This window comes from Dasypus novemcinctus, chromosome 3 (assembly GCF_030445035.2).
Source record: "Dasypus novemcinctus isolate mDasNov1 chromosome 3, mDasNov1.1.hap2, whole genome shotgun sequence".
Classification (NCBI taxonomy): Eukaryota; Metazoa; Chordata; class Mammalia; order Cingulata; family Dasypodidae; genus Dasypus; species Dasypus novemcinctus.
In genome coordinates, this window is record NC_080675.1 from 148,679,199 (window position 1) to 148,701,994 (window position 22,796).

Genomic DNA, 22,796 nt, shown 5'->3' on the forward strand with positions numbered 1-22,796 from the left:
TTATTCTGTTTGGTATATGTTGTGCTTCTTGAACATGTATATTCATTTGTTTCATTAGAGTTGGGAAATTTTTGGCCATTATTTCCTGATATATTACTTCTGCCCCTTTTCTCTTCTCCTTCTGGGATACCCATGATGAATATGTTTGTACACTTCATGCTGTCACTCAAATCCCTGAGTCACTGCTCAATTATTTCTATTCTTTTCACTATCTTTTCTTCTGACTATATGGCTTCAATTGGACTTTCTTCTTACTCATTGATTCTTTCTTCTGCCTGTTCAGATCTTCTGTTGTTTGTCTCCAGTGTATTTTTTTTTTAAGATTTATTTATTTTATTTATTTCTCTCCCTTTCTCCCCTTGCCCCAGTTGTCTGTTCTGTGTCTATTTGCTGCGTGTTCTTTGTCCGCTTTTGTTGTTGTCAGCAGCACAGGAATCTGTTTCTTTTTTTTGTTGCATCATCTTGTTGTGTCAGCTCTACATGTGTGCGGTGCCATTCCTGGGCAGGCTGCACTTTCTTTTGCGCTGGGCAGCTCTCCTTACAGGGTGCACTCCTTGCATGTGGGGCTCCCCTACGCGGGGGACACCCCTGCATGGCACGACACTCCTTGCGCGCATCAGCACTGTGCATGGGCCAGCTGCACACGGGTCAAGGAGGCCCGGGGTTTGAACCGCAGACCTCTCGTGTGGTAAGCGGATGCCCTAACCACTGGGCCAAGTCTGCTTCCCCTCCAGTGTATTTTTAATCTCCATTATTATGCCTTTCATTCTCATAATTTCTGTTGTGTTTCTTTTTAAACTTTCAAATTCTTTATGCTCATACTTTGTCTTCTTAAAATCCTTTCCCTCTATAACCATATTTTCCTTTATCTCCTTGAATTAATTTAGGAGATTTGTTTGAACTTCTTTGATAAGTTATTCCAAATTCTGTGTCTCCTGTGATATTTTAATCTGTTCCCTTGACTGAGGCATATCTTCCTGTTTCTTAGTAGGGCTTGTAATTTTTTCTGATGTCTAGGCCTATGATTATTTTGATGAGTTAGTTAACTCTGAAGGTCAGTTTCTCTCTCTTGTCTAGAATTTTATTGATTGGCTTTGTGTTAAGCCTTTTCTTTGACACTTGGTCCAACTTATATAAATAGCCAGGGTTTAACGGTTCTGATTTTCTCGGTTCTTCTTCACATGATTCTTGCCCTGAATATGCAGTATAATTTTAAGGTTGCACTTTTTGTGTAATTTTTCATCTCCAGGAAAAAGCCTCCTTTCCTCTGTACCTTCTCTGGAACTCTTGATCTATTCTGTTTGGTTTTGTACAGAATTTTCTTCCCAGCTCTTATGATTTGTTTAAATTCTCATCTTCACTCAGTATCCCCTTTCCTTACACTTATCAGTTCTGGGATCCTTCCTGTCTTATAGCAGTTCAGTCCTCCACACACACACACACACCTTTTTTTCTATGAGGTTTTTCTCCTCTTGTTTTCCCCTCATTCAGGTATCCCACCCTGGGGATTCACATGGGGCCAATCCAGATGGTGGAGATGGTGGGTCAATTGAGAAAGGTCTGTTTTGCATTTAGGTGGTCCAACAATCAGAGACTGGAGTGAGTAGGCACACATCTTGCCAATAATTGTGTTGCAGTCAGTCTCTCTATCTCTCTCTCTCAACCCCCCCCCCACCCCACAGCCATTTTGTATGCAGCACTCCTCAGCTGCTTGGTTCTGCCCTGGGTCTCTGAGGACTTGGTTCCTTTTTGTGGATATTCAGGGGCGGGTGGCTTCTATTTTACTGCTGTGATTGGTTCTATAGTCTGCATTAGTGGCAAGAGGGACCAGAGCCATATTGCCTTTGTGCAATTCCCTAGCTGCATGGGGCTGAGGGCGGGGGAGGGATCTGGGACAGAAATCTCCTACTTGATATTGGAGATTATTTTTCTTTTTCCTCAGTGCAGCATTTATGGAGTCCTTCTCCAGTCTCTTGTCCTCCAGAGTTCCAGTCAGTTGGGATTTATCCTTTAATTACTTGATTCTGAAGGGAGACTTTTCCAGGGGAGTCTTACATTACCTTGTTGATGCCATCACACGTAAAACGTATTTTTTATTATCTATCACGCTGCTCCCTTTTATTTGCTTAATAAGTAACAATGGTTGGTTACCATTATTGAAAATTCAATATTTAAAATTCCCAAAATGTTCCTTTCTCCCTTTTGTACATTATTATGTTGTCATATTCTGTAACAGCTCCTTTATCGTGGATTTTATCCTGATTTTTGGTGTAATTTGAACCTCACAAACCCTGAGCTCCAGGGAAAATGAGTCAGGAACACAACCCTGAAGCCTCAGCTAGGATCTAATTTTTAAATAAGTCACCTGGCACTTTAACACCTTCTCATGTTCATCAAGAAGTACTTTGGGTACTCTGGGCTTAGGGACAAGATGGCTCATCAAATGGTTAGTCATCAAGTTATTTTTGTAACCTATTCTTTTATGCTCTTTGCCCTTGAATCAGAGTATTTGTAGCAGCATTTTTATGGTCATTTCCACAAAAAGTAAAATGTTGTTTTTTTCTTCAGATCATTTATGAGATGATAACTGGAATGGGTTTAAAGCTTATTTACCTGTCTAATATCAATGTCCCCATGTTAGCCACCTGTCTTGTTTACTCAAGCTAGTAAGCAAAATCAGTACTAAAGAAATTAGCTCAAGAATAAAGTCAACAGCAAGGAAACTGACTGTTGGAATGAGAACACAAGTAGCTTTTTCCACCATCTTTGAACTGCAGATTGCCTGCAACTAATCTCTGTATCTATTTTATTTAGGTACTTTTGCAGCTCTCCTTTCCCTTGGTTGCTTCCTTTTTTTAAAATCTTTTATGGCAACTCTTAATTATATGATCACAGGTACCATAGAGAACATGGATAAAATCTAGAAATGAACTTCATAATTTATAATACTTGAAAACCAAAGCTTGAGACTCTTTATATAAAAATAAGATGCACTCCCCTCATCCTGGACCTCAAGGAGGCTGCGCCAGAGCTAGACAAGATGAAAGGTGGATTAAAGTCTGATTAGAGAAAATTGGCATGACAACCACATGGCAGAAATTGACGGTTTTCTTTTTATTCATTCAAGGACAAATGGGATACAAAGATAGATGAGATGCAGTTTTTGCTCTCATAAAATGTGCAAAAAAGTGGGAGAGATAGAGTGAGATGGAATGACAGACCCGTGCATAGATGTTGCCATGCATAGCACCTCCCGACTGCCAGATTCAATGCAGACTCTTCAGCCCTTGTTTTTAATTCATCCCTGTGTATCACATGACACTGTTGACCATTCTCTACTTGAAAGTGTCAACCATCTTAAACTCCATGAGACTACTTTATCCCCAGCATTATTTTTTTCGTGGTATGGGCTCCTATTCTTTTCTCTAATGGTAAATTAGAAAGTAGACTTCTCTATTCTTTTTTTCTCCCCCTATCCATTAATGTCAATTCGCAAACATTTTTCCACCCCAACTCTTCCAAGTGATAAGATAGACTTAGCTGTAATGGTGGCTTCATGTGGCAGTGATTCTTGACCTGGTGGGAGAATAGCCACAAGCACCAGTAGAAGCAGCAACCTCAGTGAGTTGGAGGCATCTGTCCTTGAGAAACATTCTATTTACCTCAAGCACAGTGTCTGGCCAAAGTAGGAGCTTAATGATGTTAAAGAGTGTTTTAGTAGCAGCAAGCACCGCATTCTGTGGGAGCACAGAGAAAGTCATTAACCACTGAGAAAGTAAGGAAGGGCTGCACAGAGGAGCCATTGGCTAAGCTAAGCTGAAATCACCAGGTGGACAAGCAGTAAAGGAGTTTCCAAGAGATTTCAACGATAAGAAGATAAATTATTGAAATCTGGCAGTCTATGAATGACAAGTAGTCAAGTACTTACAAAATTCTTTATTAAATCCCAAAACCTCAAGATGAAAGCACTCCTTTTGAATCTTGAACAAGCGAAGTCAAATAAGACCTTCCATGTCATTGGCCAGGTAATAAATTTTGGACACTGTTTCCAAGAAATGGTACGGGAATGAAATATTCTGTTAATTAATTTTTTTTTTTTTACCATCATACAAAAAAGGATTTTATTTGGGGAAATTGATTTCTAATTTATGGCAAGTTTCGCTTTCAGAAATAAAACCACAGAACAATCTAATTCAATCTTTTTTTTTTTTTTTTTTTTTTAAAGATTTATTTATTTATTTAATTCCCCCCCTCCCCTGGTTGTCTGTTCTTGGTGTCTATTTGCTGCGTCTTGTTTCTTTTGTCGTCAGCGGCACGGGAAGTGTGGGCGGCGCCATTCCTGGGCAGGCTGCTCTTTTCACGCTGGGCGGCTTTCCTCACCGGCGCACTCCTTGCGCGTGGGGCTCCCCCACGCGGGGGACACCCTTGCGTGGCACGGCACTCCTTGCGCGCATCAGCACTGCGCATGGCCAGCTCCACATGGGTCAAGGAGGCCCGGGGTTTGAACCGCGGACCTCCCATATGGTAGACGGACTCCCTAACCACTGGGCCAAAGTCCGTTTCCCCTAATTCAATCTTAAAGGCTGGCATGCTGAGCAACTAATTTACCTCTTAGCAACTCTTTGAGGCATTCTCTTTCTCCAGTTTCTATCAACTTTTGGTTAATCACTGCTGTCATCTGTGCATCTTTGTTCATCTTGCTAATCACCATCACTGCGGGCAAGGGCCATCCCTTCCTGGCAATGAAATGACTCTTGTGCTGAAAACCGTTATCTACCGCCCTCTTTGGCTGCCCAGACTTCTGTTAATTTTTAAAAGGGTTTCGTTTATTCATTCATTCGATAAGACTTATTGAAACATCTTCTAGTGTCAAAATGCTTTGTATACAGTAGTGAGCAAAGCAAACTTAGTCACTGCCCTCATGGAGTTTATATGGTCTAGAGCAAAAAATAGGCATTAAGCAAATAATACCACACCTGTGCACATGTACATACACATAAGCTGTGAGAAATGATGTGAAATTTAAATAGTAAATTGTTATGGAAAAGTTGAACAGCATGGCTCAATTGAGATGAGAGGTAAAATAATGAGCTAAACTAATTGAATGTGGCTGGAAGGATCAGTTGAAGGCACACTGTAAAGAGGTCATTTACGAAAAAGGACAAGAACACGTTACTGCTGATGACATGGTGGCTGAAATCACTCCAAAAGGCAGAGCTTTACCTGACCATGTAAAGAAGGAATTCCTACAAAGAGTAAGAACATTCCTTGCTCAGCATGCCAGCCTTTAAGACTGAATTAGATTGTTCTGTGGTTTTATTTCTGAAAGCGAAACTTGCCATAAATTAGAAATCAATTTCCCCAAATAAAATCCTTTTTTGTATGATGGTAAAAAAAATTTTAATTAACAGAATATTTCATTCCTCTATCACTTCTTGGAAACAGTGACTCAACCAACTTTTTCTTATGGTAAATAGTTGACATAAAACTGGTTTTTAAAAGATCAGTGAAAAAGAAAGACCATTCCAGGAATATGTTCAACAAGGAAATCAAAATGTGAGCTGTTGGGAAGCAGTCATGGCTCAATTGATAGAGCATCCGCCGACCTTATGGAGGGTCCGGAGTTCTATACCCAGGGCCTCCTGACCCGTGTGGTGAGCTGGCCCATGCACAGTGCTGCCGCATGCAAGGAGTTCCATGCCACATGGGTGTCCCCATGTAAGGGAGCCCCATATGCAAGGAGTGCATCCCGCAAAGAGTGCCCCTCGTGAAAAGAACGCAGCCCGCCCAAGAGTGGTGCTGCACACACAGAGAGCGATGACGCAACAAAAAAGCAGCACATGGGAAGCAGATTTGGCTCAACAGATAGAGTGTCTGCCTACCACATGGGAGGTCCAGGGTTCAAACCCAGGACCCCCAACCCATGTGATGAGCTGGCCCATGCACAGTGCTGATGCGCGCAATGGGTGCCACGCCACACAGGGGTGTCCCCCATGTAGAGGAGCCCCATGTGCAAGGAGTGCACCCCATAAGGAGAGCCACCCAGTACCAAAAAAGTACAGCCTGCCCAGGAGTGGTGCCACACACACAGAGAGATGACGCAGCAAGATGACACAATAAAAAGAATCACAGATTCCTGGTGCTGCTGACAAGAATACAAGTGGACACAGAAGAACACACAGTGAATGGACTCAGAGAGCACACAACTGGGGGAGCAGGAAAGGAGAGAGACATAAATAAAAAATAAATCTTAAAAAAAAAAAAAAAGCGGCACAGTTTCTTGTTGCCCCATGAAAAGAATGCAAGTGGACACAGAAGAACACACAGCAAATGGACACAGAGAGCAAACGGGGAAAGGGAGAGAAATAAATAAAATAAGTCTTCCAAAAAAAAAAGTGAGCTGCATGGCAGGTAATTTGGTGTGGTTCTCACATATGAGAGTTTTATTAGAGTTGAAGGAAATAATCATGCATGAAAGAAACTAAATGTTAGAGAATATATGCAGCTGAGGAATTTGGACTTTATCCTGCAGGTGTTTCTTGACGGGGAGGGAGAAGATGATGGTTTTGAAGGAGAGGTGACACTCAGGTTTCTGTTTCATAAAACCACACTGGCAGTGGCATAGGTAGATTGTACAGGTGATTGGGCATGGAGGAAGTGATGGTGGAAGATATTGCAGTAAATCTGGGGAGAAGTGATGGCCTGATGTGGGCAGTGACAATGTAAGTGGGGAGAGTGGTCAGATGAGAAAGCTGTTTGTGGGACAGCATCTCTTAGGACCTGGTGGTTGACTGGTGTTGGGGAGGAGTGAGAAGGAGTCAGGCATGGTATACAGGCAAGTTGATTGCTTGGGACTGGCTAGCCTATGATGCAGTTCACAATTCATGTGTGGAGAAAAACTTTTGAGTTCTGATCTGGCATGTTTAGATAGAGATTTCTGTAGAATAGGCAAGTGAAATGTCCTGTAGGGCCCAAATTGGACTAAAGATATGAAAAAGAAGGCCAGGACAAGGACACAAGCTGATCATTTCATTTCATTTCTTTTTAAAAATATATATATGTGTATATATATATATATATCGTTTTTATTTTTGTTTTAGAATAGTTTCTTTTTTAAAAGAAACTTGGACTACATAAATGTTACATAAAAAATATAGGGGATTCCCATATGCCCCACTCCCTAGCCCTCCCACACTTTCCCATATCAACAACATCCTTCATTAGTGTGGTGTATTTGCCACAATTGATGAACACATCTTAGAGCATTGCCACTAAGCATGGATAGGTCATATTTCTTCCTTGAATTACTCAGCTTAATGCCATAATGAATGGGTATCCCTGTTTGCACAAATTTTCTCATATACCTGCATAAGAGGCTGAGCATGGTTCAAAAATCAAAGCAATTTTATATTGGTGAAAAATTTCACTCTCACCCCTGCGCACATCTGCTTTGTTCACTCCCATCCCCTGTACATAACTATTTCTTTTAGTCTTCTGTGCATCCAACAGGTGTATAAATAAAATCAAACATCACTATGTTCCCTCTGTTTCTTATACAAAAGGTAGCACATTTCCTTGTTCTGGATCTTGCTTTTTTGCTTAACAGTATATCTTCGAGATAGGGCATATAGAACTACACTGTCTGAGAAGGTAGCCATGACCCTTTGTGACTATTGAGCACTTGAAATGTGGCTGAAAAAGTTAATTTAATTTAATTTTAATTTAGATTTAAAAACAGAAGCAGTATAAAATATTTTTTCATTAAACTCAACTTTATTGTTTTGGTGGGACTTTTTTATTATAACCATTGAAAATATAACAGTCTGAATTGAGATAAGCTGTTAGTATAAAATACACACCAGATTTCAAAGACTTAGCACACACACAAAAAAAACAATGCCATTAATAATTTGCTATATTATTTACATGTTGAAGTGATGTTTTTTTGATGTAGAAGGTTAAAATAAAATATTAAAATTAATTCCATCTGTTTCTTTTTATTTTAATGTGACTGCTAGAAAATTTAAAATAACATATGTGCTCACATTATATTTCTATAGTATATAGAGCATTCATTATTTTTTACAGCTGTATAATATTTCAATATATAGTGTACCATAATTTAACCAGTCTACTATTGGTCATACATGAGTTGTTTCCATTCTTTTACTCTTTAAAAAAATGTAATAATGCTTAACCTTGTGTATGCATTACTTCATATGTATAAAATGAATTCCCAAAACTGGGATTGCTGGGTCAAAGGATAAATGCATTTGTAATTTTGATGTTGCTGCTAAATTGCCCTCCATAGGGGTTATACCAATTTGCACTCCTACCAGCCATATACTTGAGTGCCAGTTTCTCCATATACTGCCCTTTTAAACTACTGCCCTTTTAAAACAAGTAGCTACATGTTTGGATATAATAGTGAATGGGTTTCTTTTTGCTAATTCTGAGAGTTTCAAGAAGAAATAAATGGTTTGCCTAGCTTTTTGTGTAAAAAAAAAAAAAAAAAGAGAAAACCTGTCTATGATTAAACTTGTAGAATCAGCATTTTAGAATTGACTTTTCAAATGAAAATGTCAAGAGATTCCCCAGCTGTACATTTCTGTGGAAATTGTAACTTTCAGATTTAGGAAGAGGGATTTTGTGAAGGTTTGAATGGATAAAGTACATTTTCTTTTGCTTTCCAAGAACCAAGGATTACTTGAATTACTCCAACAGTAATTAGCTATTCACTGGCTGTAGGTGACTAAAATTCCCAAATAGAAAGGCAGTCTGCATGCAGTTTTTGCATCCTGTCAGTTTATCAGTTGTCTGGATTGGTTTTATGTATGCTAAACCATTCTAGCTTAATGGGCTGCTTAACAGAAAATCCACCAAAATGTCAATGGAACTCAAGAACTACCATAATCACTGGAAGGTCCATTCTATTTACTTTTTTAATAAACTGTAGAAAAAGTTCTTCTCCTTAAAGATCTACCTCTTTTCCCTCTTGAGACGTGTGAGCCTTCTACTCCCTTCTGTGCCAGTATTTTCATTCATAGAAATCTGAAGTTTCTCAGGAAGAGAGATCTCACTATATATTCAGGAATGTGTCAAATAAGCTAATAAATTAGTATAAAGTAAACCCTGGTGTTTTAGGGATATAGTCATATTTTTTCAAATCCTGGAGGCATAGAATATATTAATTTCATGGCAAATATGATTATGGACATTTACTATCTTTAATATTTTATTGATTTTCAATATCAAAAGATTAATAAAAGGGTAAATTAGTTGGGACTATTCATGTTAACCATGCAAGAAGCACATTAGGACATGGGGACATATCTAAGAGGTCATCCTTGGCAGTTGATGAGTCATTTCTCCTGTGCTTAAGTAACAATAAATATACAACTTTCAAATAGGAAGCAGCTGTGCCACAGCTATTCTTCACATCCCTTTTTGCTTCTATTGGTAATTTTGCCTAATTGTTTTGTTTCAGGAAGGGTTTTCACTCATTGATAGCAAGAATTGGTTGAAGATTGTACAACGCATGGATTGTCTGTTATTTGGAACAACAATAAAGGCAAGATGCTGTGTGGCCAAGTGCTCTCATCCATGTGTGTATGGTGAGGGGGTGAGAGGGTGGGATGGCAGCTTCTCTTTGTAAGTGAAATGTTACTAGAAAGAATACACACATTTAAGAAAGGTTTACATTATGAGTAAAACATGAAACAGGAACTGTGGAGAGGCAGAAACCTAGTTAGCAAGAGGACATTGGTAAAGAGCCAGGACTTTGATTGATTTGTCAATACCTGTCTCATGGAGCTTTGCAACCATTCACTCTCCCTCAAGCTCAAATCAGGAGGTGGTGGAGGACATCATAGTTCATCTTGCTAGTTGCATGTTTAAAATATGTGTGTATGTTGGAATGTTTCATGAATATGTCTTTTCATTTTTCCCTTTAATATTAAAAATCAAATTCTCTTTTATTTGCTTTCTAAGCTGTTTTAAATGTAAAGAATGATCCTCATCAATATCAAAGAAACGTACAGACTAATCACCTGGATTATTTTGTATCAAAGATAACTATAAAAACCCATCTGTTAACATTCACTGAATAAATATATTGAAACCCACGTGAAGAATACTAATTTTTTATGGAGCCATAGACTCTGAGAGTTGGAAAAGGTCTTCAAGAGTGTCTTGTTTGGGGTTCCAAACTGGGTTCCACTGGTTCCCAAGTAATTTAGAACATCTGTGATCATGGGTGGATTTTCAGTGACCTTTAATTGAAATTTATCCTTTTCTTCAATTATAAATGTGAGCAACAGATCTCATTAGTATTAGACCTCACCAGTGGAGATTACAGGTATTTTCATATCCCCTTACAGTTGTTTCAGATATCTCAAAATGTCATTTATGCTTTTCTCTACCTCAAAATTACGGCGGTTATTAGTTCCACTGCTAGATCTTTTTTACTGAATATAGTAATTAAGCATATATATTTTTGGATCACAAATTACTGTTTTTTTTAATTAGTGTTGTTTAATACAATTTTATTGAAGCATATCATTCATACATGCACACACATAAACAGTAAGTGTATAGTAAAACTTGTGAACTTACAAAACAAATAAATCATCATACAGGGCTCCCATACATCACCCTACCACCAACACCTCGCATTGTTATGAAACATTTGTTACAAGCTATGAAAAAGCATACAAAAGTTAATGCTTTAATATTGTAATAAGATATTTCAATAAATTGGTTTCCTTTATAATGTTACATATTTTATTGTATGTAATTAAAAACATTATTCTGAGAAGGGGTCCACTGACTGGCGCACACACAAAAACCATCAAGAACCCCTGATTTCATTTTACATTTGAGGAAGGTGGATTTGACTTAAGCCAATCGCCAAGGTTATACCTAGCTAGCAGGAAACTGGGCTGCTTGTTGATCTTCTACCAGTCCAGGACTCTATCATGAAGATATCTTCAAAAAAGCTACACTAAGCCATATGTCTGATTTAATTATTTTATCAGATTATTATTAAAAATTTCATCAAACTCTGTAAAGAACAAAGTAAAATCAACCATAATTTGACTACTCAAGAATAACCATTATTAACATTTTGAAGTTCTTACTAGGCATATATATTGTATCAGTTAGGATTGTGTGTTCAGATACAGAAAATCCAGCTAAAAGAACTCGTAAGAAATAGAGGTTTATTTATGCATTTTATAAGAAATCCACAAGAAGGCAGTTGCCAGCACTGGTTTAGCAGTTCAGCAGTGTCAAGTCTAACATCTCTGTAATTTGCTTGGCCTCTCCTACAAAGCTGCAAAAAGGCTGCTGCAGCTCTATCATATTTGCATTTAAGACTAGCTTCATCAGTCCTTCTTATGTGGAAAGCAGAAATCTTCTATTTATGAAGTTCCCCACCTCCCATAAGCCCCACAAGATGTCTGCTTATCTCTTATGAACCAAAACTGTGTTAGGGCCACCCCAAACTGCAAAGGAGATTAGGGAAAAGAGTATTTTTCCAGCCTTTATTGTGGGAACGACAGGAAAATGAGGGTAGGATGGGCTTGCAGCATTTAATAGTGTCTGTCACATAAATAATTTACAAAGAATTAGGATTGTAATATCTGGACTTCCTTGTATTCTGCTCTTTTGTCATGTAACACGATATCAGGACCATTATACCACATCATTACATACTCTTTGAAAACATTTTTAATGGGTACATAGTATGTAAAGTTTAGATGAACCCTATTTCAGTTAATCAGTCCCTGATTTTTCTTAAGAATTTTTTTTATTTTCATAAAGATTTATTTACAAGTTTGTTTATCTGTGATTATTTTCTTGAGAGGGAAGTCCTGGAACAAACTATGAACATTTGTATTGTAAATTTGCCTTCCAGATAGGTTGTCCCATTCTACTCCAAATGCTCTCCAATAGAGTGATATAATTTAAACTTAAACTTTCCAATTCTGTAGGCAAAAATTAGCACCTTCCTTTAATTTAGATTTCTTTGATAAGTAATGAGAATGAATGTCTTTGTGTGTGCTTATTAGCCATTTGTATTTCTTCTGTGAATCACCTGTTCACTTCTTTTGCCTAATTTTCCTCTTCTTCAAAGTATTTAGAACACTATATGTATAGAGATTACATACATTATGTATAGAAATATATACATTTAAACAATATATATAGCTACTTGTTCTGTATATATCATATACATATATATATTTAAATATTTAAGACTAGAAACCTTTTGCCTGTTATTATGATTGATATTCTTTGTTCCCACAATACTTCTAGCTGCTTATGATTGGAATTTTTCTGTATTCTTGTATTTTATTTTATTATGAGGTACTGGGGGACTGGGGATTGAACCCAGGAACTCATATGGGGGAAACCAGCTCTCAACTACTGAGCTGCATTGCTCCCTGAGTTGGTCTTTCCATTTGTTTTGCTTGTTGTTGTTTTGTTTGGTTTTTCTAGGAAGCACTGGGAATGAAACCCGGGACCTCCCATATGAGAAGCAGGGACTCAACTTGAGCCACATCTGCTACCTGTATTCATTTTTATTAGCTTCCTTACTAAACTTTTATTAGTTCTGATAATTTTGTTAATTCTTTTGATTTCTAGGAAAACAATTTTGTAAACGGCAACTGATTAAATATTTATATAAAAGGTATATACCCTTTATTACTTTTCCTACCATACTGAATTGGCTAGACCTTCAGAAGAGTAAAATAATAATGTTATACTGACTTTTTTTTGAAAAGTAAACTTTATTTCAACTTCAAATTTTGTGGGTAATAAGCATTGTATTTCTCTTTCTCTCTGGACCAAAATAAGCAGCTTGAATAAGTTTCACCTACTTGTAAAATGTGCTTCCTTTTTTCCCAGAAATTCTGATTAAAAAGTGGTCCTGATTGATGGATTGATAGTAGACATATAATTCCCTATTCCAAAGGTGCTTGGGTTAAAGAAGTAAACCTAAACCACTTCCCTCTCTCTTTTTCACCCTCAGTAACTCACTGAAGAATTTTTTTCTTGATTTTGTCTGGCCTTTGCTTTGAATATTGCCTCTTGGTTTCAAAGTGAATAATTGAAGTGAATACTGAAATTCCTTCTCTTAGGTTAAGTTCTCTTCCTGTACTTTTCCCCAACTCTTCTACAGGAGAGTAATTCACAGTTAGTGATGGGGAAATCTGCTTCTGACAGGGTCCCAGTGGTGACTGAAAATGTCTCACAGATCTGGGTGATGAAACTAACACCAGCAGGGAAACCGAATGGGTTTGTGAGGCCTCTCTTGTTCTCCATGGCTGCTCACTGGGCACCACATCCCACCGAATATGGTGATACCCCTGTAACATCTGCTGGATAGCCTGTGACTTAAGAATCTTTGTTTGAAAGTCCGTTTACACCTGTGAGTTAGATATTAGTAGGCTTAATCCTCACTAACAAAGCCAAGCAGCCTTGATTTTCTTAATTGTGAGTACAGGACAATAAGTGTAAAGAGATATGCACTTATCCTTGACTTTTTTTTCTTAAAAGAGTCTAATAGGGAATTTCCTGTTGGTTGTAATAACTTGAGATTCTTTTGAAGTAGGGTGGGAACAACCAAACATACAAAGCACCACTGAAAATATATTAATTATGTACTTATCTCCATAGACAGTAGAAACCAGAGATTATATACTTGGAGCAGTTTATGGCTGTCAATATATACTTGAAAACTTTTCACTTTGCAGCAAGGAGCTCTTTCTGAATTTAATTGTGGCATAAAAATAAATCTCATCAGGATTTCCAACCAAGTAGTTCTCTTTGTCAACCTGGTGGAAGGTTCCATTGTGATACTCCCTGGCATCAGTGATGTGGGAGAGAGATGTAACTCACTTTCAGGTTTTTCTTAAATGTATTTTGGTTTTATCTTGGGTCCACATGCATTGAAGTGGTATTTCTGGCTTCAGGTGATAAGCTCAAATTCTATTAGAGAATTTTACAGAAGCAAACATGGAGAAAGACTTAGGATAAGCTGTCAGACATATAATCTACCCTGTCATTTCTTGGAACTGCACTCCAAGAAAACCCTACATATATACACTAATTCTTATGCACACTTACACAAATACCTCTGGACTTACACATTGGTCTGTTCTTTTCCTGCTTATACATTTTCAATAATGGCTTCTTTGTGCATACAACTTTCAAGATAACTAAGAGGTACAGTTATTTAATGTTATTATTTCTCAAAAGTTCACTTACAAATTACAGAAACATAATAGAAAGAGCTAATATAAAGATACTTCAGGGAAACAGACTTGGCCCAATGGATAGGGCATCCACTTACCACATGGGAGGTCTGCGGTTCAAACCCCGGGCCTCCTTGACCCATGTGGAGCTGGCCCACATGCAGTGCTGCTGCACGCAAGGAGTGCCATGCCATGCAGGGGTGTCCCCGCGTAGGGGAGCCCCATGCACAAGGAGTGCGCCCCATAAGGAGAGCCACCCAGCACGAAAGAAAGTGCAGGCTGCCCAGGAATGTCACTGCACACACACAGAGCTGACACAACAATGATGATGCAACAAAAAGAAACACAGATTCCTGGTGCCACTGATAAGGATGTAAGTGGTCACAGAAGAACACACAGTGAATGGACAGAGAGAGAAGACAACTGGGGGGGGGGGGGGAGAGAGAAATAAATAAATAAATAAATCTTAAAATAAAAATTAAAAAAGATACTTCATATAGATGTCTTCATGTAGATTTTTAACTACAGTACATTGGAAACAGCTAATTAATTATAAACAAGGAAGTCCTAATTTCACAAAAGAAGATTCATAGCATTACCAAAACCTATATGTATAGTTCTTTTGATTGTTCTTTTGTCTTCCTCAGAGAGAATTTGTTTTCAGTGACTCTTGATAATTCTGGAATTATCCATCAAAGAGAAAAATGGGCTAAGGGAATAAATAGGCAATACACACACAAAAAAGTACAAATGGCCAATAAGCCTAAGAAAAATATTCAACCTCACTAATAATAAAAACATTAAAAATTTAAAAATCCATATTATTAACCTACTTCGTTTGTAGGAAAAAAAGGCATTCCAGTATTGGAAAATACAGGGAAATGGGTGTGTAGACTCTTGACAGGAGTAAATTGATAGTATTGTGCCACAAGGCAGTGTGACAGTATGTACCACAATATGAAATACACATATCCTTTAGCCCAGCAAGTCTGCTTTTAGGCACTTACACACCAAGATGCATGTATTAGGATGCTCATCAAAGCTTTTTGGTTCTCTAAAAGGAAAAAAGCTGGAAACTTAAATCTTTGTCAGTAGGGAACCAGTTAAATAAAAGAATATTCTTCAGCTATTGAGAGTAATTAGGTATACTTCTATTTGTATATTCTTATTGTTAAATGAATAATTAGGTTACAGAACAGTGGTATGGTTTAAAATATATATATACAATATTTAATGTATGATTTATGCATGTACATATATTTATGAATAAATTGTATATAACTTCTAATATATATGTATATATTAAAATATTTCCTTTTCATATTATTTTCAATTTGGGAGGAGATAATAATGGATTACTTTTACATGCAAGGGAAAAAATTAAGTGAACTGAAAGAGAACCAAACAGTGGCAGTAAAGGGGCAGAGGGTGTCTGTCTAACTATGGCATCTTGCCATTTCTTAGCCATACCAAGAGTTTTCTGTAGCCTATATATGTGACCTTGTTCAGTGGGATTATCTAAAATTTTAAATCGTATGCAGTTATCCCTTCCATATCGTGGGGGTTAGGGGTACAGCACCCACATGACATTGAATATCCACGTAAAATTTTTGATCCTCCCTTCATACCAGAGAAGTCTGAATTGTTCCTTTTTCTTTTTTGGGGTTTTTACAGTGCCTTCTTGTAAAATTTGGGTTAAGAATTTGGTCATAGGAGATATGATACAATACTACACATATATTTTCTGTATTTCTAAGTTTCTAAACTTCTGTTTTATTTGTTGGTCTTGGTGTGTTCTCTGTGGCTTCCACAAAACTCCGCAAAGATTCCCATTTAATTCTTATGCCATCCCACGATATATTGAAACCACGATGGGAAAAGTCACAATGTGGAAGGGATAACTGTAAATAGTAAAAAGAAAAAGCAAAAAGAGTATTTGCTAATGGGAATTTATAGGATTTTGTTAACTGTGGCGTTTTCAAGTTAGCAGTGTGACTTGTATTTAAATAAGTCAAAAGTGCTGCTACTTTAGGATAAGTGTAGCATCTAAATTTCTTTAAAGAAGTTATTGAACAAAGGTACACAGTAGATATAATCCCACCTGGAGTGGCTTTTGTGTAAACTGACTCCTCTAAACTGAGCAAAATATTAGACTGGAAAAAAGAGGAAACTACTACAAAAACAGTAAGTTCTTTTGGAGGGTGTAATTTAGGTCATTTTTAAACTTAAAATCAAATAATTTTTATGTAGTTGCTAGATTTTTTATTGTAACTGCATCTGTCCCACATTTCCTAATGTAACTCTTGCAGCAAATTAGAGGCAAAATTCCCCCATGTGATGTGTGGCAGTCTGATTTCTTCAAAGATGAAAGGCACTACAGATTATTAATATGAGATACACTCACTTTTGAATATTTTTTATTGAGGTGAAATTCACCACTTAAAATTGTACAATTCAGTGACATTTACTACATTCACAATGTTGTGCAACTACTTCTAATTAGTTCTGAAACAGTTTCATCACCCCAAAAGTATACCACACATACATTAAGCTGCTGCTCCATTTCCCCTCCCAGCCTCTGGCAACACCAATCTGCTGTCTCTATAGATTTACCTCTTCTGTACATTTCATATCAATGGAGTCATACAAAATGAGACCTTTTCTGTCTGGGCTCTTTCACTTAGCACAGTGTTTTAGAAGTTCATCTACCCTGTAGCATACGTCAATATTTCATTCTTTTATGGCTGAATAATTGTCTATTTTGTGAATATGCCACAATTTGCTTATCCATTCATCCATTGTTGGGCACTTGGGTTGTCTCCACCTTTTAGCTATTGTGACTAGTGGTGCTATGAATATTTCTGTACATATATTTAAGAACCTGTTTTTAGTTCTTTTAGGTATGTATTTAGGAGTGGAATTGCTGGGTCATATGGGAGTTCTATGTTTAACTTTTTTAGGAACTACCAAACTTTGCCACAGCAGCCATACCATTTTATATTCCTGCCAGCATGTAAAGGATTCCAATCTCTCCAATCTTTGACAGCACTCGATACTTTCCATTTTTCTCATTGCAGCCATTTAGTGGGTACAAAGTGGTTTGTGATTGTTTTCGGTAGTATTGACATCTTAATGATATTGTATTCAACTCCATGAACACTAGATGCCTCTCCATTTATTTAGGTATTCCTTAATTTCTTTCAGCAATGTTTTGTACTTTTCAGTATACATGTCTTTTATGTTCTTGGTTAAATTTATTCTTATATATTTTATTCTTTTGGATGCTATTCAGAATGAAATTGTTTTCTTAATTTCCTTTTTGGAAATACATTAGCTGTTAGCATCTGCTGTCCCCATATTTTTTAACTTAACTCACTGGCTTGTTTAATGTGGAATCTACCTGGTTTGCTCTCTTATATACTTAGGTTTTGAAAGATTTTGTTGAGCCAAGACTATGCTGCATTACATTATCTTCACTGAAATTTTTGTTCTGAAGCAAGATAAGACATTGATCTTTTACTTCAGTCAGTGATGTTCTTTATGATATGGGCTTTTTCATTTTTTGCTGATGTCAGTTCCCTGAAAAGAGTGAATTTTAGAATGAGGAATAGCTCCCAAAAGGGAGAAGAAAGCTAGTTATTGGCTTTCCTGTATCCACACGAAGAAGCTAGTATAACTGCCCCCTCATCTGCACCGCTCCTCCTTCCAAGCAAAGGGAACAACTCACCCACAGTAAATAAAAGTAAAGTGACATAACAAGGACTACTCAGGATAACTTTTGATTTGTCAAACAGAACAAGAGTCGCATGTTTCGGGTACAGTTTAGCGGAGAGTCAAAGGAGCAGGCACTGGAACACTGCTGCAGTTGTGTGCAAAACCTGGCCCAGTACATAACCGTTCAGGTACCCGATGGAATTATCCAGGAGCTCCGGCCAAGTCCTGGCTCACTCAGGGCAGGTGAAAACCAAAAGATGGACTATACAGAGAGTGTAATGCTGCAACATGGGGTAAGTAGGCCACTGCATTGGCTGTACAAGAAACATGAAAATGTAATGCACTATTGGGTCCCAAAAAAAACAATTTGTCAGGTCCATCAAGTTTGTACTTTGAAAGCTATCTCATGTTGAATAATTTCTTTTAAAAGAAGGTTTGATCCTTGTAGTTTTCTATAATTCTGGAGAAATTAGAGGTGGAGAGTCCCAACTGTATTCTGGGTTTCACTATAGAACAGTGTCTCTTAACATGTGGTGTATGGACATCTCCCGAGATCCTTTCAAGGGAGACCATGAAATCAAAATTATTTTCATAACAGTATTAAAGATGTTACTGACCTTTTTCACTGTGCTGACTGACATTTACACTGATGGTACAGAAGCAATGGTGGGTAAAGCTGCTGCCACCTCAGCTCCAGTTGAAGCCACGGCTCCACACTGTAGTAGCAGTTTCTGTATTCCTTAGTCACTCACAGAAAAAAAACAAACAAAAAGAAAAGACCCTGCATACTGAGGAAAGATGTCTGCCTCCAGGAAAAGCACTTGTGTGATTAAGTTGTGAGCTGAAGTAGCCTCTTTGTTCATAGAACACCATGTTTACTTGAAAGAACAACTGACAAAACTATGGTTATTCAGATGTGGGTATTAGGCAGACATTTTCTCAAAAATAAATAAAGTGATCCTATCACTTCAGGAAAAAAACTGATGGTATTTATTAACAATGATAAAATTTAAACTATCAAGTGAAAATTAGAGTTTTGGAAAACTTTTATCAGTCCCATGATGGTGATTTTAATGACTATGATTTTTATAGTTACATATTGAAATGTCAACATTTGGAAGATGCGTATTGGTCATTGGGCCAGTATATTCCAAAGGACCAATGCACGATGTGACAAAACCATATAATATATAAAAGATCCATTCAAACTGCAAGATGGACCAAAAGGATTTTAATATAACAGAGTATAACAAGTTTGTTGCTATGGTTTCAGATTCTATGTTACAACTAACTTTTAAGAAACTAATACTTGTTGAGTTTGGTGTCAGGTTAAAGAATATCCACAATTATCTGAAACAGGCTATTTTACAATATTTCCTCCTTTCTGGTCTCAATATCTGTGTGAGGCTGGATTCTTCATATTCTTCAACCACAACAACAATATACTGCAGTAGACTGAATGCAAAAGCAGACAGAATCCAGCTGTCTTCTATTACTAGACATTAAGGAAATTTACAAAATTATAAAATAATGCCATTCCTCTCACTATTTTTGTTTTGGAAAATATAGTGTTTTTTTCATTAAAAAGTTTCTAATACTAACATTGGGTTTATTTTTAAGTGAACTAATAAACCAGTATCTTACATTTTTGTTTTAATTTCTAATATGGTAAATATTTTAAGATTTATTTATTTATTTATTTCTCTCCCCTTCTCCCCCCCCCCCCCCCCCCCCCGCCCCCCTCTGCCCCGGTTATCTGTTCTCTGTGTCTATTTGCATGTTCTTCTTTGTCCGCTTCTGTTGTTGTCAGCAGCACAGGAATCTGTGTTTCTTTTTGTTTCGTCATCTTGTTGTGTCAGCTCTCCGTGTGTGTGGCACCATTCCTGGGCAGGCTGCATTTTCTTTCGCGCTGGGCGGCTCTCCTTATGGGGCGCACTCCTTGCACATGGAGCTCCTCAAACACAGGGACATCCCTGCATGGCAAGGCACTCCTTGCGCGCACCAGCACTGCGCGTGGGCCAGCTCCACACGGTCAAGGAGACCCGGGGTTTGAACCATGGACCTCCCATGTGGTAGGCAGACGCCCTAACCACTAGGCCAAGTCCACTTCCCTAATATAGTAAATATTGATAGCTATAACTCAATTAAATAAAAGGTTTTTGAGATCCTCAATAACTTTTAAAGAAGTAGACGTTTGCAATCATTGCTACAGAATTTCTCCCAGAAGTACATAGTCCTAAATGCTGTTAGCAAAAAAGAATTTACCTCTGCGCTTGGGTTTTAGGTTCAAACCTGGTTTTTTATTTTCTACTTTGAGAAATGATTCTCTGAACCTGGCTATGCATTCCTTCATCCTGTTACTTCCCCTTAAATTCAGTTTACAAAGAGAACTCATTTTTACTATTTTATCACCATGTTTCTTGCCATTTGCAATTTATCTAAGGTGAACATAGATTTACATTGTTTATCAAAAGTCTTTTTCTTTAAACAAGTGCTATGTTTTGATTTTCTCATGAAATGTGTTTTGTCTGTCAAATCAGATTTTGATCTTTTTTGTCAAGTTGCCTTATGCTAAAACTTCTTGTCTTACAAACCCTGGATCTAGTTTCAAACACTATGTACCTCATCAGCTACTGCTATATTTTTTAAGAATTCCCTCACTACAAATGGAGGTATTAACATTTATCACAGTACAAAACGGTTTTAAAACATTTCAGTGCATTTTCAATCTTTAAATTTTTTCCAAATTGAAAAGATTCATTTTCCAATTAAAAATTCAAGGCATGCTGAAATGCTTCAATTTGGTCTATATGTTCTATACCAAATATAGAACATCTGCTAGACTTCTGTCATTCATCTTTGAATACGATTTTTCCTTTAAAGGCTATCAAGCTGGTTTAAAGTAGTTCATTATAAGGTACTTTATTGCTTATGATCCTTCATCCTTTAAATAGATTTCTTTTTTCATAGGTTTTATTGACCAATTATTAAGATTCAGAATATAGCAGAACATACCCAGTGCATGGGGTACAAGAACCAAATATGATCCCAAGATTTGGGGACTAGGTCTGGAATTCCTATAAAGGTAATGAAGACACATCAGGCTAGAACCTCATCAGGCTGCACAATTACCTAAATTTTAAAAATGCAAGAGAAGTTGTAACATGTAGTACTAAATGCAGGCTGATGGGGGTGAGGGCAGTGGCAGATGGCAATTCCAGCACTCTGCTTTTAAAGGTTGGTCCCAAATACTTACGTAGGCATATCCTTAAAGTAGTTAGGGAATGTCCTTGTCTGTTCTTGATTCTGTATTAAGGGACTCTCCTGCTCTGTAATTTTGGTGTCCTGAGTAGAGATATAGCATGAGGTTGGGCAGAGACCACAAGCTTTGGAATCAAGACAGATCTTGGTTTGTTTCCCGGCCCTCTCTTAGTAGCTACATGATATCACACAAGCCACTGAACCTGATCTATAAAATCTATATGAAATGCTGCATATAAAGCACCAAATGTAATGCCTAGCAAATACTGGCTAAATGACATTATCCATTATTACTATTATTTCAAATACTGTACCCTTCCACATGGGTCTTTATTGCAAACTAATAAATCAACATGCTGGTCAGTTAGCAAAGGTCAGAACCTCCAGAGCCAACAGGGGATGTGAGAAGACTGAGTGTCTGAAACTGCAGAGCAGAAGACCAGACCAAGCCACTGGGGCAATTCAACCAGAGTGCGGACACTGTGAGGCACCATCTAGAACATTCTGGTTTTCCTGACAGCACAAGCCCATCGTTCCCAGACTTGCTCTTCATGCTGCTGTGAAAATTTGGTGTCATGTCCCTTTCTCAGAATTTATCTCAAGAGTTGCAGGATATGGCCAAGTTCTGTCACCTTGCTGCTCTCCTACATTCAGACGTGTAGTTTTCCCAATACATATATTCATACATCATATATACATATATATATACACACACATACATGTATTTTATATATAAAATAATGAGAATATATTATTACCTTCTTTGCAAATAGATAATTCTACCTTTCTATTTCAAGTTCTTGAGTCATCTCCTGACTCATATTTTGGTTTTTACTTTTCCTCAGCCTTGTAATTTTGCTAATTGTGGCCTTACCAGGTGTTTCTCAACCTGGGGGCTTCTAAAGCAACCACCCCCAATCACCCCACCTCAGAGAAGGGAGGGAGAAGCCAGGAAAGAGGATGCCAATTCCTGTGTGAACGCTTACCTTTGTTAGCACAAAAAGTGCAGGAGAAGAAAGTAGCCAAAGAGATCCAGCCACCATCCACTGTGTGCCCAGAACCTTCCATTTCTGTGAAGTTTGGGGAAAGGGCTATCCATTCATAGCACCACCTCACCAGCCTCGGGCTCAGTCACACCTGGCGGTCGTTCACAGTGTGCGTACTCTTTTGACTGATATCTGTCCCAACTTTTTGAAGAACACTGTAAGCTGAACTGACAGGTAGCCTAAGAAAGCATCAGGTGTTAGAGCTGGAAGAAACACTAAACCCTAGAGTCTGAATTATTTTTACAGATGAAGAAACAAGTTCAGAAAAATGGGGCTTGTCTAAGGGCTGCCAATTCATTATAGTGTTTATTCCATAACAGTTTTGCTCATTTCCATTTTGGTGGGTTTTTTTGGTAAAGATTTATTTTTTATTTCTCTCTCCCCTTCCCCGCCCGCCCCCCCTCCAGTTGTCTGCCGTCTGTGTCCATTTGCTGTGTGTTCCTCTGTGTCCGCTTGTATTCTTGTCAGTGGCACTGGGAAACTGTGTCTCTTTTTGTGCATCATCTTGCTGCAT

The 22,796-nt window shown here is 37.7% G+C and overlaps 1 protein-coding gene across 1 annotated transcript in view; it reads left to right on the forward strand.

The window, feature by feature from the left end:
• Positions 1-22,796, forward strand: part of REC114 (REC114 meiotic recombination protein) — a 209,297-nt gene that overhangs the window by 181,035 nt on the left and 5,466 nt on the right. Inside the window, exons 3-4 of the mRNA XM_004476641.3 lie at positions 9,488-9,571; positions 18,056-18,268. Of these exons, the coding sequence (XP_004476698.1) occupies positions 9,488-9,571; positions 18,056-18,268 (297 nt within the window). The remainder of the gene's footprint in view (positions 1-9,487; positions 9,572-18,055; positions 18,269-22,796) is intronic.